We start from the raw sequence: 14,240 nt of genomic DNA on the forward strand, positions 1-14,240 counted from the left end.
CCAATGCTGGAGGCCGGGGTTCAATCCCTGTCAGGGAACTAGATCCCACATGCATGCTGCAACTAAGAGTTCACATGTCACAACTAAGGAGCCCATGTGCTGCAACTAAAGACCCAGCAAAAGCAAATAAATATTTTTTAAATACAGTAAAGATTAAATCCATATAAAAGATGTTTAGAACATATGTAAAATATTTAAATAATATAATAAAATATAAAACAATATAAATATTTTTAGATATGGGGATATATGTATATGTATAGCTGATTCACTTTGTTATAGAGCAGAAATTAACACACCATTGTAAAGCAATTATACTCCAATAAAGATGTTAAAGATAAATAAATAGGGGGCTTCCCTGGTGGCGCAGTGGTTGAGAGTCCGCCTGCCGATGCAGGGGACACAGGTTCGTGCCCAGGTCTGGGAAGATCCCACATGCCGCGGAGCGGTTGGGCCCGTGAGCCATGGCTGCTGAGCCTGCGCGTCCGGAGCCTGTCTCCGCAACGGGAGAGGCCACAACAGTGAGAGGCCCACGTACCGCAAATAAATAAATAAATAGATAGATAGATAAATAAATAAATAATAAAAATAAAAAGAACTCGAACACAGTAAAATATATATATATATAAATACTTTTAAAACATTCTTGTATTCACCACACAGCTTAAATAGAATATACCAAATTTTTGAAGTTCCTTATATACCCTTCCCTGATGCTACTCCTCATCCCTTCACCCAGAGGTAATCATTATCCTGAATACTGTTTAGTTCTGCATGTTTTTGAACTTTATATAAATAGAATTATACTACAGTATTCTGTTACTGGTTTTTGTTTTATAAATCAGTAGCATGTTTTAGAGATTGATTTCCCATCAAGACCACTAATGACTAACGACTCTGCCTCTATAATATCTAACTACTGATTACATGATTCTAAATATTATCTATAAATCCAATGAATTCTAGATTACTACCTCCAGGTCAGATCTCTCTTTAAGCCACAGTGTTAGATAACCAGTTGTCTCCTTGACATATCTACTTAACTGTGTCACAAATACTTCAAACTCACCATGTATGAAACTGAACTTCCCCGGTCTTTCCCTACTCAGTAAACAGCATCACATCTACTCAGCTGCTTAATCTTTACTGACATTTCCTTACCCTTAATCAACATCCCACACAAGACAGACATCCAATAAATTAGCAAATCCTGTTGGTTCTACTTGTGCCAGACATCTTCCATTTGCTACCTACCTCACACCCAGACCCACTCCTTAATCTTCTCTACCTCTACTCTGAGGTGACTTGTGTGGAATCACTTCAGATAATTTCCCCAGCTCTTTCTCTTTTAAAGTACCCTGGGCTGGCTATGTCTCCCTCATCACTCCTCTAAAATCAGTCCTCTCTCCTGCTACTGACTAAAGGTTTGCATTCTTCTGAAGTTTTTTTTTTTTTTTAATATTTATTTATTTATTTGGCTGCACCAGGTCTTACTTATGGCACGCGGGATCTCCATTGCCACCTGCAAGATCTTCATTACAGCATGCGGGATCTTTAGTTCCGCATGTGAGATCTTCAGTTGAGGCCAGTGGGACCTTCACTTGTGGCCTGCAGGCTCTTAGTTGCAGCATGTGGGATCTAGTTCCCTGACCAGGAATTGAACCCAGGCCTCCTGCATTGGGTCGTGGAGTCTTAACCACTGCACCACCAGGAAAGTCCCCCCAAAATTCTTATGTTGAAATCTAACCTCTAATTTGATGATATCTGGAGGGAGGAACCTCAGGAAGTCATTAGGTCACGAGGGTGAAGCCCTCACTGAATGGAAGTAGTGCCCCTATCAGAGAGACCCCAGAGAGTTCCCTTGTCCTTTCTGCCATGTGAGAACACGGTAAAAAGATGTATATGAACCAGGAATTGGGCTCTCACCAGACACCAAATCCCCAGCACCTTGATCTTGGACTTCCTAGCTTCCAGAACAGTGAGAAATAAATTTATGTTGTTTATAAGTCACCCAGTCTACAGTATTTTAGTTATAGCGGCCCAGATGAACTAAGATATTCCTTCTGAGAGGTCCTTTGGGCCTAGGGGTGGCAATAGCTACTGTTACTGGACATTGAGTAGTATATTATTGTGGTTTTCCATACCTCTCCCTTATCTTTGGAAGTAGTCCCTTAATTAAACTCTCATTAAATTATCCCTATTCTGAATGTGTCATCTATTTCCTGCTGTGAGTATGACTGTTAAACCTCCCAAATAAATTTCTAGTTCATCCCCTTCTTTCTAGCTCCACTACTAATTTCTAATCCAAGTCACTACCATATCTTTTCCTAGAATACTAAAAAACTGCAAATTAGTTTCTCTACTTTCACTCTTAATCCTTTTCCAATCCATCTCTACCCAGAGTTTAGACTCATCATTTCTAAAATATAAACAGTACTATATAACTCTCCTAATGAACATGCTTTAATGGGTACAAGGTAAAAAAACAAAACAAAACAAAAGCTGCATTTTATATACAACTGACAATTAATTGGAAAATTAAATTTAAAAAATTTACAATAGCATTTTTGTTTTCTTTTGATTTGATTTTTGGCCACACCATGTGGCATGCGAGATCTTAGTTCCCCAACCATGGATCAAACCCGTGCCCCCTGCGCTTGGGAGCGCAGAGTCTTAACCACTGGGCTGCCAGGGAATTCCCCACAATAGCACTTTAAAAACCTCAGTGGGGACTTCCCTGGCGATCTAGTGGTAAAGAATCTGCCTTCTGGGCTTCCCTGGTGGCACAGTGGTTGAGAGTCCGCCTGCCGATGCAGGGGACACGGGTTCGTGACCCGGTCCGGGAGGATCCCACATGCTGCAGAGCAGTTGGGCCTGTGAGCCATGGCCACTGAGCCTGCGCGTCTGGAGCCTGTGCTCTGCAACGGGAGAGGCCACAACAGTGAGAGGTCCGCGTACCGCAAAAAAAAAAAAAAAAAAAAAAAAAAGAATCCGCCTTCCAATGCAGGGGACCAGGGTTCGATCCCTGGTCAGGGAACTAGGATCCCGCATGCCACAACTACTGAACTTGAGCGTCTCAACAAGAAAGCCTGTGTGCCCCAAACTACAGAGCCCACGTGCCCTGGAGCCTTTGTGCCACAACCAGAGAGAGAAAACCTGCATGCCACAACTAGAGAGAAGCCTGTGCACCGCAATGAAAGATCCTGCATGACTCAATGAAGATCGTGTGGGCTTCCCTGGTGGCGCAGTGATTGAGAGTCCGCCTGCCGATGCAGGGGACACGGGTTCGTCCCCCAGTCCGGGAAGATCCCACATGCCACGGAGCGGCTGGGCCCGTGAGCCATGGCTGCTGAGCCTGCACGTCCGGAGCCTGTGCTCCGCAACGGGAGAGGCCACAACAGTGAGACCCACATACCGCAAAAAAAAGAAAAAAAAAAAAAGATCATGTGTGCTGCAACTGAGACCCAATGCAGACAAAATAAATAAATAATAAATTTTTAAAAAATAATTGAACAAAAATTTAAAAATTAAAACCTCAGGGAATTCCCTGGCGGTCCAGTGATTAGGAATATGTACTTCCACTGCTGGGAGCACGAATACAATCCCTGATCAGGGAACTAAGGACCCGCATGCCCCAAGGCATGGTCCCCCCTAAAAAAAAAATCTGTTTTAAAAACCTCACATACAGGCCTGACTCAGGAAGACGACAAAAATCTAAATACAATAGTATCCATAAAGTTTAGCTTACAATAAAATATGGTAAGAATCAGGACAGAAAATAAAATTAGTCAACAGAAACAGACCCAGGGAATCCCCTGGAGGTCCAGTGGTTAGGACTCCGTGCTTTCACTTTCACTGCCTAGGGTGCGGGTTCAATCCCTGGTCAGGGAACTGAGATCCCACAAGCTGCGCAATGCCAGGAAGGGAGGGAGGGAGGAAGGAACCCAGAAATAACATAATTAGCAGACAAGAACTTTAAAACAGATATTATAATTCATGGATATAGAGGAGAATATGAATATAATGAGGGAATAAATATGCAAGCTCAACACAGAAGTGCAAGATCTGAAAAAGACCCAAATGGAACTTTCAGAGTTGAAAAATACATTATTTAATGTAAACAACACATTAGATGATATTATCAACAGATTAGATACTACAAAATTAAAGATAAGTGAAGTTGAAGGTAGCGCAATAGAAACTATCTAAACTGAAACAGAAAAAGTCTGGGAAAAAAAAAGTGGAGAATCATAGAACTCCAAGGGACAATCTTAAGCAGTTTAATACAAATGTATAATTAAAACTCCAGAAGAGAGGAGTTATTGGGGAAGAAAAAATATTTTAAGAAATAATGGTCAAGGAGGACAATGTCCTACACTTGGAATCTATGAAATTATTTTACAGTGTAATATTTATTGAATTACACAGTTAATTCACCAGGTACAAAGAACAACAAACTTAATAGCTTTCTTTTTTAAAAAGTCAAAAAATATTGACTTTAGATACAAAATATAAACCCACTGATCCCAGAAGCAAAAATGGACCCAAAGTGAAATAAACAAAAGATACCACAACATAATAAATGTCTAGAAACCAACAATAAAGAGAAAAACCTTAAGACTGGGGGAGGGGGGAACCAGAGGTAATGTGGACACAGTTTAAAAAAAAAAAAGGAAGTATGACCACTAAATTTTCATCAGAAGCAATACTAGCCAGAAGACAATGAAATAACATTTTCAGGGATTTCCCTGGTGGGCCAGCGGTTACGACTCCACGCTCCCAATGCAGGGGGCCCAGGTTTGATCCGTGGTCAGGGAACTAGATCCCATGTGCCACAACTAAGAGTTAGAATGCCACAACTAAAGATGTCGCATGCCACAACTAAGAACCAGTGCAGCCAAATAAATAAATATTAAAAAAAAAAGAAAAACTAAGTGCAATGAAAATATCTTTCAGAAATAAAAGTAAAATAAAGACATTTTCAGACTTTTTTTCTTATTTCCTAATTCCTTTAAGAAATAATTGATTGATCAAAGAAAAAGTAAAAACAATATATTGTGCAATTTCTAACATGGAGAAGTAAAATGTATTATTTCAAAAGTACAAAGTACAGGAAAGAGGTTAGAAAATGAAAGAATACTGTTGTAAGGTGAAGCGATATATTTAAAAGTAGACTGTGGTAAGTCAAACATGTATATTTTAAAACCTGGAGCTGTGACTCTCAAACTTAGAACCCCTTTATACTCTTAAAAATTGTATTACATCTTTCAACATTTTCTGCATTAAAACTAAGAAATCTTTAAAATATGTATTAATTCATTTAGAAATAATAAAAGTTAAAATAAAAATCAAATGTTGACACAAAGAACATTTTTTTTTTTTTTGGCCACACCGTGTGGCTTGCAGGATCTTAGTTCCCAGACCAGGGATTGAACCCTGGCCTCGGCAGTAAAAGCACCAAGTCCTAACCACTGGACCTCCAGGGAATTCCCAAGAAAGAACATTTTTTTAAAACAGCTATATTTTCAAAAAGAATTTTTAAAAGTTTAGTGACAACGGCAGCACTGTTTTACATTTTTGCAAATTTCATTAATGTGTGACTTAATGAAAGAGAATGCAGTCTTAGAGACCCCAGAGGTCTTGAGTCCACATTTAAAAAACTGCTATCTTTGAGTGACCATTAAAGAGAGTTGGGGTGGGGCAGGGAAAGGAGAGGAACAGAACTAGTAAGTCAACAGAAGAGATAAAATGAAACTTTAAAAATACTCAACTGAGGGAATTCCCTGGCAGTCCAGTGGTTAGGACTCCATGCTTTCACTTCTGAGGGTGCAAATTCAATCCCTGGTCGCAGAACTAAGGTTCCGCAAGCTGCGCAGCATGGCCACAAAATATATATGTGTATACTCAGTTGAAAAGAAGCCAGGCAAAGGAGAAACATGACAACAAACACATAGGACAAATAGAACACAAACAGCAACTTAAACACAACAATTTTGATAATTATATTTACTCTAATTTAAAAGGCACAGACTGTCAAACTGGATTAAAAAAGCAAGCCTGCTGTTTACAAGAGATGGGCTTTAAACAACACAGCATTGTTTAAAAAACACTAACCATACGGACCCTGGAGTGACTATGTTAATGTCAGAAAAAGAAGCCTTCAGGAAAAGAATATTATCAGAAATCAAGATGGACATTTCATAATGATAAAAGGATGAATTCATCAAGAAGACATAATTCCTAATGTATATGCACTTACTAACAGCTTCAAAGTTCATAAAGTAAAAACTGAAAGAATAAACAGAAAAATTGATGATTACAGTTGGAAGTTAACACTTGTCTTCAGCAACTGATAAAAACAAGTAGATGGAAAATGAATAAGAATATAGATTAACATTGGGAAATCCCTGGCAGTCCAGTGCTTAGGACTCTGCGCTTCCACTGCAGGGGGCACAGGTTGGATCCCTGGTAGGGGAACTAAGATCCTGCATGCCACACTGTGTGGCCAAAAAAAAAAATGAATATAGATTAACATTCTCAATCAACTTGACCTGACATTCATAGAATACTATACCCAACTACAGAACACATACTCCTTTTAAGTGCACATGAACATGCACCAAGATAGATAATATCTGAGCCATAAAACAAATCTCAATAAATATAAATGGATTGAAATCATAGAGCATGTTTTCTGACAACAATGTATTTGCATTAAACAAAAAGATATGTGGAACATCCCCAACTATTTGGGAATTAGGCAGTACACTTCTAAATATCCCATGGGTCAAAGAAGGACTCTTAACAGTACTTATAAAGTATTTTTAACAATATATCAAAATTTATGAGCACTTCCCCCAAGAAGTAGATATAGTTTAAAACCTTCCCTCAGGGGGAGGGATAAATTGGGAGTTTAGGATTGACATAACACACTACTATATTTAAAACAGATAACCAACAAGGACCTACTGTATAGCACAGGAAACTCTGCTCAATATATTCTGTAATAACCTAAAGAGGAAAAGAATTTGAAAAAGAATAGATATATGTATAACTGAATCACTTTGCTGTACACCTGAAACTAACACAACATTGTAAATCAACTATAGTCCAATATAAAATAAAAATTAAAAATAAAATAAAATAAAATAAAATAATTTTTTTTTTAAATCCCCCAAAGAAATTAAAGTCTCAGTGGTTTCACTGGTGAATTCTGTTAAACATCTAAGGAATAAATAATACCAATATCCCACAAACTCAAAAAACTGAATAGGGAACACTTCCCAACTCATATTTTAAGGCCAACATTATCTAGATACTAAAACCAGATAATTTTTTTTTTTTTTTTGCCCTTGCCGCGTGGCTTGTGGGATCTTAGTTCCTAGACTAGGGATCAAACCCGGGCCCACAGCAGTGAAAACGCAGAGTCCTAACCACTGGACCACCAGGGAATTCCCAGATAAAATATTTTTAAAGAGCAATTTGCCTCATAAACATGGACATAAACAATATTTCAAAAATATTAGCAATAGAATTCTTCGATATATAAAAATAATACATCATGACCAGGTGGTGTTTATTCCTAGAATGTAAAGTTAAATTCACAATCAATAAAATCCAGCACATTAACACAATAAAGAACAAAAACATCTTATTAAATGCTGAAAAAGCACTGAACAAAATTCAACACACATTCATGATTTAAAAAAACAAAAACAGGGCTTCCCTGGTGGCGCAGTGGTTGAGAGTCCGCCTGCTGATGCAGGGGACATGGGTTCGTGCCCCGGTCTGGGAGGATCCCACATGCCGCGGAGCGGCTGGGCCCGTGAGCCATGGCCGCTGAGCCTGCGCGTCCGGAGCCTGTGCTCCGCAACGGGAGAGGCCACAACAGTGAGAGGCCCGCGTACCACACACACAAAAAAAACTCATTAAACTAGGAATAGAAGAAAAATTCCTTAATTTGACAAAGGGCATCTAACGGAAAAACCTACAGCCAGTATCATACTTGGAGGTGAAAGATCTAGAACAATACAAATAGTCTATTCTCACCACTTCTACATTCTACAAAAGGTCCTAGAAAATGCATTTTAAAAAAAAGAAAATAAAAAGCACAGACTGAAAGAGAATAAGTAAAGCTGCCTTTATTTGCAGATGACAGATTGTAAAGAAAATCTTAAGAAATCTTAAAAAAACTGGAGAAAATAGGTGGCTTTAGCGAAGTTGTAGGATACAAGATCAATATACCCCCCAAATTATAAACTGTTAAAAAGTATTTACAGAGCTTCCCTGGTGGCGCAGTGGTTGAGAGTCCACCTGCCGATGCAGGGGACACAGGTTTGTGCCCCGGTCCGGGAAGATCCCACATGCCGCGGAGCGGCTGGGCCCGTGGGCCATGGCCGCTGAGCCTGCGCGTCTGGAGCCTGTGCTCCGCAATGGGAGAGGCCACAACAGTGAGAGGCCCGCGTACCGCAAAAAAAAAAAAAAAAAAAAGTATTTACAGTACTACCAAAAACAGGGATAAATTTAACAAAATATGTAAAAGACCTTTACACCAAAAACTACAAAACACTGCTAAATAAAATTAAAAACAGCATAGAGAAATATATCTAAAGGAAAAGTATTCATGCATTGTACAACTTTTAAAATTAATTAAAAATAAAATCTTAACCAAAAAAACGAGTGTACACAGTACAGTATGGAACCAGACAGAAAATGGATTATTAGTCTGATCACTTTTCTAAAGAAAACCTTGTTTTTCAATTCCAGTCAGCGCCAACAAAAAATGTGCTTGATACGCTGTATCAGTACATACATTAAAAACGCAGCTTTTCCATTAGCTACAAACAAATTTACAAATTATTTAGGCAGCTTTCAAAAGTGAGTCCAAAAGGGTCTACAGGAATACAGGCTAGATCTTTGAAGGACACAAAAGCCAACACGGCGTCAGCGTGTAAAGTACAACCTCAATCAGGATACTTCCTTCCCCCCCCCCATACTAATTGTGGGTTGAGCGTTCATTAGATTTTGAGTTCTAAGAGCGGTAGCCCTTGGGATGTTGTAGAACATGGAGTCTGACATCAGAACAACTGATGTCAGGCTCCAGATCATTAGAAAGTCAAAGAACGGTTCTCAATTTCCCTCTACACCAGTAAAATGCCTACAAAAAAATCCGAGATTACTCTAGAAATGCAATACCTGACACACAGTAGGCGCCAAATACAAACTCTTCTGGTTTGCATTTTACTCAGTTTAGTCTAACAGGCATTCCGACGGAAAAGAGAGGGAAACAAACACGTGGAATTTAAGGAATTTCAGTCTTCCGGGCTCCAGTGCCCCCCGCCGGGCTCAGAAGGTCTTTCCTGTTAACGATCCCGGGACCGACAGGTCACGGCCTCTGGGAAGCAACAGATCCCCAACACACGGGGAACGGTCGAGGTTTGAGGCATTTGGGTGCATCATGACAAAAAGCGCCACCGTCTACTACGGGCCAAGTCTAAAGCCATGCCCAGCACTTACGTCTACATTTACACCACCCTGCAAAATAGCTGCCGCCCTCGCAGGCACAGTTGAGCATCAGAGACCTGAGCAGGGGACTCGCCCAAGGTCACGCGGGAGGCGGGACTCATCCCGCCGCCCCTCCTCTCAGCTGCGCAGGGTCTGCTCGCTCGGCTCCAAGGCTGGGACGCCCTGGGAGGAAAACTCTTCTCCGGCATGCACTTCCCATAAAAGATAGAAGCCTGGCAGGGGGCTCAGCCTCTTCAGACTTTACCCCCGCGTCGGTCAAACGAGCCAACAAGTGCCTCAACACAGTCCCCGACGACTCGCCGTGCTCGCCAGGGGCCTGGCGTCCCACCTAGGCTCGCGTTCCCCCCTCCCCCTCCCCGGTGCTCACCTGCGCTACGCCGCGGCCCAGGTCGTCCTTATGAGCGTCCGGAGGGACGATAGTCCGGGGCGAGAGGCCTGGGTGCAAGAAGTGAACCATGGCGAGCCCCGCCGGAGAGGCGTCGAGGAGAGAGCGGCCGTCGAGCGGGCCCGGATCCCGCGAGAGATGGTCTCGACCGGCACCGGAAAGAGGCTGAACAGCGCCCGCTCGGCGGGCAGGCACTCTGCGCTCTTGCGGAAGGTTTGGGCTTTTGTAAAGCACTCGTCCGCCGCAGACCCCGCCCCCAGGACGGCCTTCCCCACCCACACCGGGCCGACCACCCCTCCACGCCTTGAGGGCCCAACAGCCCTTCTTCCGCCTTTTTGACGCTCCAGAGACCAACCTTAAGCCTTCCGAACCACTCGCCCAACTCCTATACATTCCTCTGAGACCGTCTCCCTCCAACCGACACCATAGGGCTAGGTACCACATTCTTGTCGCCGGTCAAAGGCATGGCCATGGACCAGCTCTGTGGAGTTGGGAAATAGAATGTGGTGGGCCCTCCGTGTCCCCAGGGACATTGGTTTCAGGATCCACCATATGCAAATCCTCTGAAACTGAAGTACCTTATATAAAATGGTGTAACATTTGCATATAACCTAGGCACCTTGTCCACTATACTTCAAATCACCTCTAGAGTGCTTATACTAATACAATGTAAATGCTGTGTAAATAGCGGCTGGTACTGGCAAATTCAACTTTTGCTTTTTGAAATTTTATGGAATTTTTTTCCTGAACATCTTCCATAGCGGTTGAATCCAGGGATGGAGAGCCCGTGGATAAGGAGGGCTGATTGTATACATTTTTTAATTACTTATGGCTGTGTTGGGTCCTCGTTGCTGGGCACAGGCTTTCTCTAGTTGCGGCGAGCAGGGGCTACTCATTGCGGTGGCTTCTCGTTGCGGAGCACGGGCTCTAGGGCATGCAGGCTTCAGTAGTTGTGGCACACGGGCTCAGTAGTTGTGGCTCACAGGCTCTAGAGCACAGTCTCAGTAGTTTTGGCGCACAGGCTTAGTTGCTCCGCAGCACGAGGTATCCTCCCAGTCCAGGGATCGAACCTGTGTCCCCTGCATTGGCAGCGCAGGCGGATTCTTAACCACTGCACCACCAGGGAAGCCCCTACATTTTGAAATCTATTTTTTAAAGTCCTTTCTCCTACACATCTGGCAACAGCACCTCTCTTATATCAGACCTCTGTTTCACCTTCTACTGACATTGGATGAATCAAATATCAAAACCACTTCTGATCTAGTAAGTACACAAACTGAACTGCTCAGCTTTCTTGTGACCTAAAAAGTATGGAGAAGACCCTTCTAACCTGCTGCAAGAAAGAAACCCTGAGAGAGAGTAGTGAATTAGTACACTTTAGCTAATTTAAGAGAAAATATGTCTTGGAAAAGGATAGTTATTGAGAGTAGGGGGCTTGGATTTGAATCCTGCTTTGGAATGCCTGCTCAGCCACCTACTAACTTGTGAACCTTGGACAAGGTTTTTAATTTCTCTGAAGCTCAACTTCCCCATCAGTAAAATGGGATGAGAATGCCTTATCTCACAGGGTTAATATAAGGATTAAATAAGATAATGTATGTAGGGAGTTCCCTGGTGGTCTAGTGGTTAGGATTCCACGCTTTCACTGCCATGGTCCAGGTTCAATCCCTGGTAGGGGAACTGAAATCCCTCAGCTGCACGACAAAAAAAAAAAAAAAATAGAAAAAAAAAGATTATGTAAAACACATGAAAATGAGTAATGAAACAAGTCCTTGATAAGTGGATTCAAATGTTAAAGTTATTTTTCAAGTTCAAATAACTGCAAAATGCTTTCCTTTCACATTTATTCTTTTATTTAATCCTCATACAAATAGAAATCCCAGGCCTTAGGTATCTCCATTTTACCCATAGAGAAACTGAACTACCTGAGGGATTGAGCAGACAAGTTAAATTTTACCTACATGATGCGTGGAAAACCTGGGAGTCAAAGTTGAGTTTTCTAAATCCAAATCCAATCAATGTTCTTTTTTTAATTTAATTTTTATTTTAGATTGGACTATAGTTGATTTACAATGTTGTGTTAGTTTCAGGTATACTTTTTTAAATTTAATTTTTATTTTATATTAGAGTACATTAAACGGACTATTTCCTAACTTCTGTCAACTCTCCAACACCTCTTCCCCCAACCATACTGTCAGTTTCCTCTTTCACTGAAAAAAGAAAAGAATCAAAAAGAACATTCCAAGCTCCCCCCATCACATCTACCCACCTACCAGTATAGGCTCTCTGTCTTTGCATTCCCTCCTATTACTATGAACTATTTATACCCTTATCTAAGGCCAACTCTGGACTTGTGCAATAGATCTCATCTTCCCTTGCTTAGTCAAAGACATCATCCAGCAACATCCTTTCTCCTAAATTATCATTTTTCCCCCTCCTTCTTGGATCATTCCCACCAGCTGATATTTTTCCCATAATTAAAAAAAAAAAAAAAAAACACTTCTTTTGACCTAATTTCCCTATTCAGGTATTGCCCTCACATCTCTTCCATCCTTTAGAGCAAAACTTATCCAAAATGTGGTCTGCACTTGCTGTCTCCAATTTTTCTCTTACCATTTTCTTTCACCTCTGCCACTCTACTAACCGTTTCTTGTCAACTTCAAAGTTGCTGAATTCAGTTGTCACTCCTCTCTCATCTTATTTGTTCAGCAGCATTTGACCCAAGTGACCCATTTGACCCATGCCACGGAGCAACTAAGCCCACGCGCCACAACTACTGAGCCTGCACTCTAGAGCCCGCGAGCCACAACTACTGAAGCCCACACACCTAGAGCCTGTGCTCTGCACCAAAGAGAAGCCACCACAATGAGAAGCCCGCACACCACAACGAAGAGTAGCCCCCACTCGCTGCAACTAAAGAAAGCCCACACACAGCAACAAAGACCCAATGCAGCCAAAAATAAATTTAAAAAAAAATTAGGTACTGAAATTGTTTCAGTTCTAGAAATGTACCTTTGCACATTCATTGTTGTCCATGCCACCTCCCCCTACTAAGTAATTCCTATTAATCCTTCTGATCTCACTGAGATGTCACTTCCTTTAGAGAGCCTTCACTGACATGCCCCACCCTTTTCCTGAAAACTCTGAATAGGTAGGGGAAGGATAGTGCAGAAACATAGAAATTGGGAAGTTTCAAGAAATTAAACTTCTGAAATGAAATTAGGAAACCAGAGTCAAGATTTCTTTAAATCGTGATTGGATATCTTTAAGGACTTTGTAAAATTCCTTTAGCTTTGTTGGCATGAAGTATAGGGGAAAGGTCATGAGCTCTGATGTCAAAAAAGCCTGAATTCAGATTCCATCTCCACCTTACCTTTGGGTAGTTACTTAACCTGTGAGCCTCAGTTTCCTCTTCTGGAAAGTGAGCTAAATAAAGAATAATACCAAACTTGCAGAATTTCAAAAACTAAGAGATTGTCTAACACCCCATGTGTTATTTTTGTGTTCTCAAGTAGACAGGATGATTTCTAAGGGTCATTTGAAGCTCTGTGACTTTGAGCAAGTCTTTGTCTCTTTCTGGGCATCAGAAACACAAAGACTAGCTACTAAGTCTTTGTCTTATCTATGTCTGTAGATTCGGTTTATTTCTCCTACTGTAGTGATCAGCAGTAAAACCTGTATTATCATAGCCTGCTTAGGAAACAAAGAAACTGGAACCACAGAGGAGTACAAATCATCAATGGCCCTAATCATCAGTTGCCTCTATTTAGGGAGGGGCAGCCTAGAGTTCAGAGAGCGGCCTCTTGACTAGTCTCCTTCTTTACTAACTTAATTAGTAAAAGGTAACACACTGAAGTAGTGAACTTGAAGAAAGAGAAACCACTCCTGGGAAACCAAATTAACTAAGGAAATGGTTCCCTAAGGCTGATCCAAAGACTCTTGTTGTCTTTATCACAGGTGGGCATCAAAATGAGTAAAATAAGGACAAGTGATACATATAAAACTACATGCATCCACTTGAAGTACTGTCCTTTATTCTGACATTATGTCTTCCTATTTATTGGTTTTAACGATTTTTTTTTTTTTTAAATGAACTTACTGTGAACCCTGTTGGGAGGAAAAACTCCTCTACCAACTTAGGTCCGATTGTTGGAAGTGGAAGGAGACCTGTAAATTAACTGAGAACAGATAAACCAGAGAAAAATTTATTACACACAGTGGAATATCCTACATAGAAAGTAACTCCTCGTACAGCTATGGGGAAAGGTTTACATCCTGGCTTAGTAAGACAGGGGAGTTGGTTTAGGGCTTCAAAGGATGGAAAGTGTTG

The 14,240-nt window shown here is 41.2% G+C and overlaps 1 protein-coding gene across 1 annotated transcript in view; it reads right to left on the minus strand.

Annotated features, from left to right (window-relative positions):
* ZYG11A (zyg-11 family member A, cell cycle regulator) overlaps positions 1–9,982 on the minus strand; it is a 58,123-nt gene extending 48,141 nt beyond the window's left edge. Inside the window, exon 1 of the mRNA XM_030870161.2 lies at positions 9,893–9,982. Within this exon, the coding sequence (XP_030726021.1) occupies positions 9,893–9,982 (90 nt within the window). The remainder of the gene's footprint in view (positions 1–9,892) is intronic.
* Between the last annotated feature and the right edge of the window lie 4,258 nt (positions 9,983–14,240).

This window comes from Globicephala melas, chromosome 1 (assembly GCF_963455315.2).
Source record: "Globicephala melas chromosome 1, mGloMel1.2, whole genome shotgun sequence".
NCBI lineage: Eukaryota > Metazoa > Chordata > Mammalia > Artiodactyla > Delphinidae > Globicephala > Globicephala melas.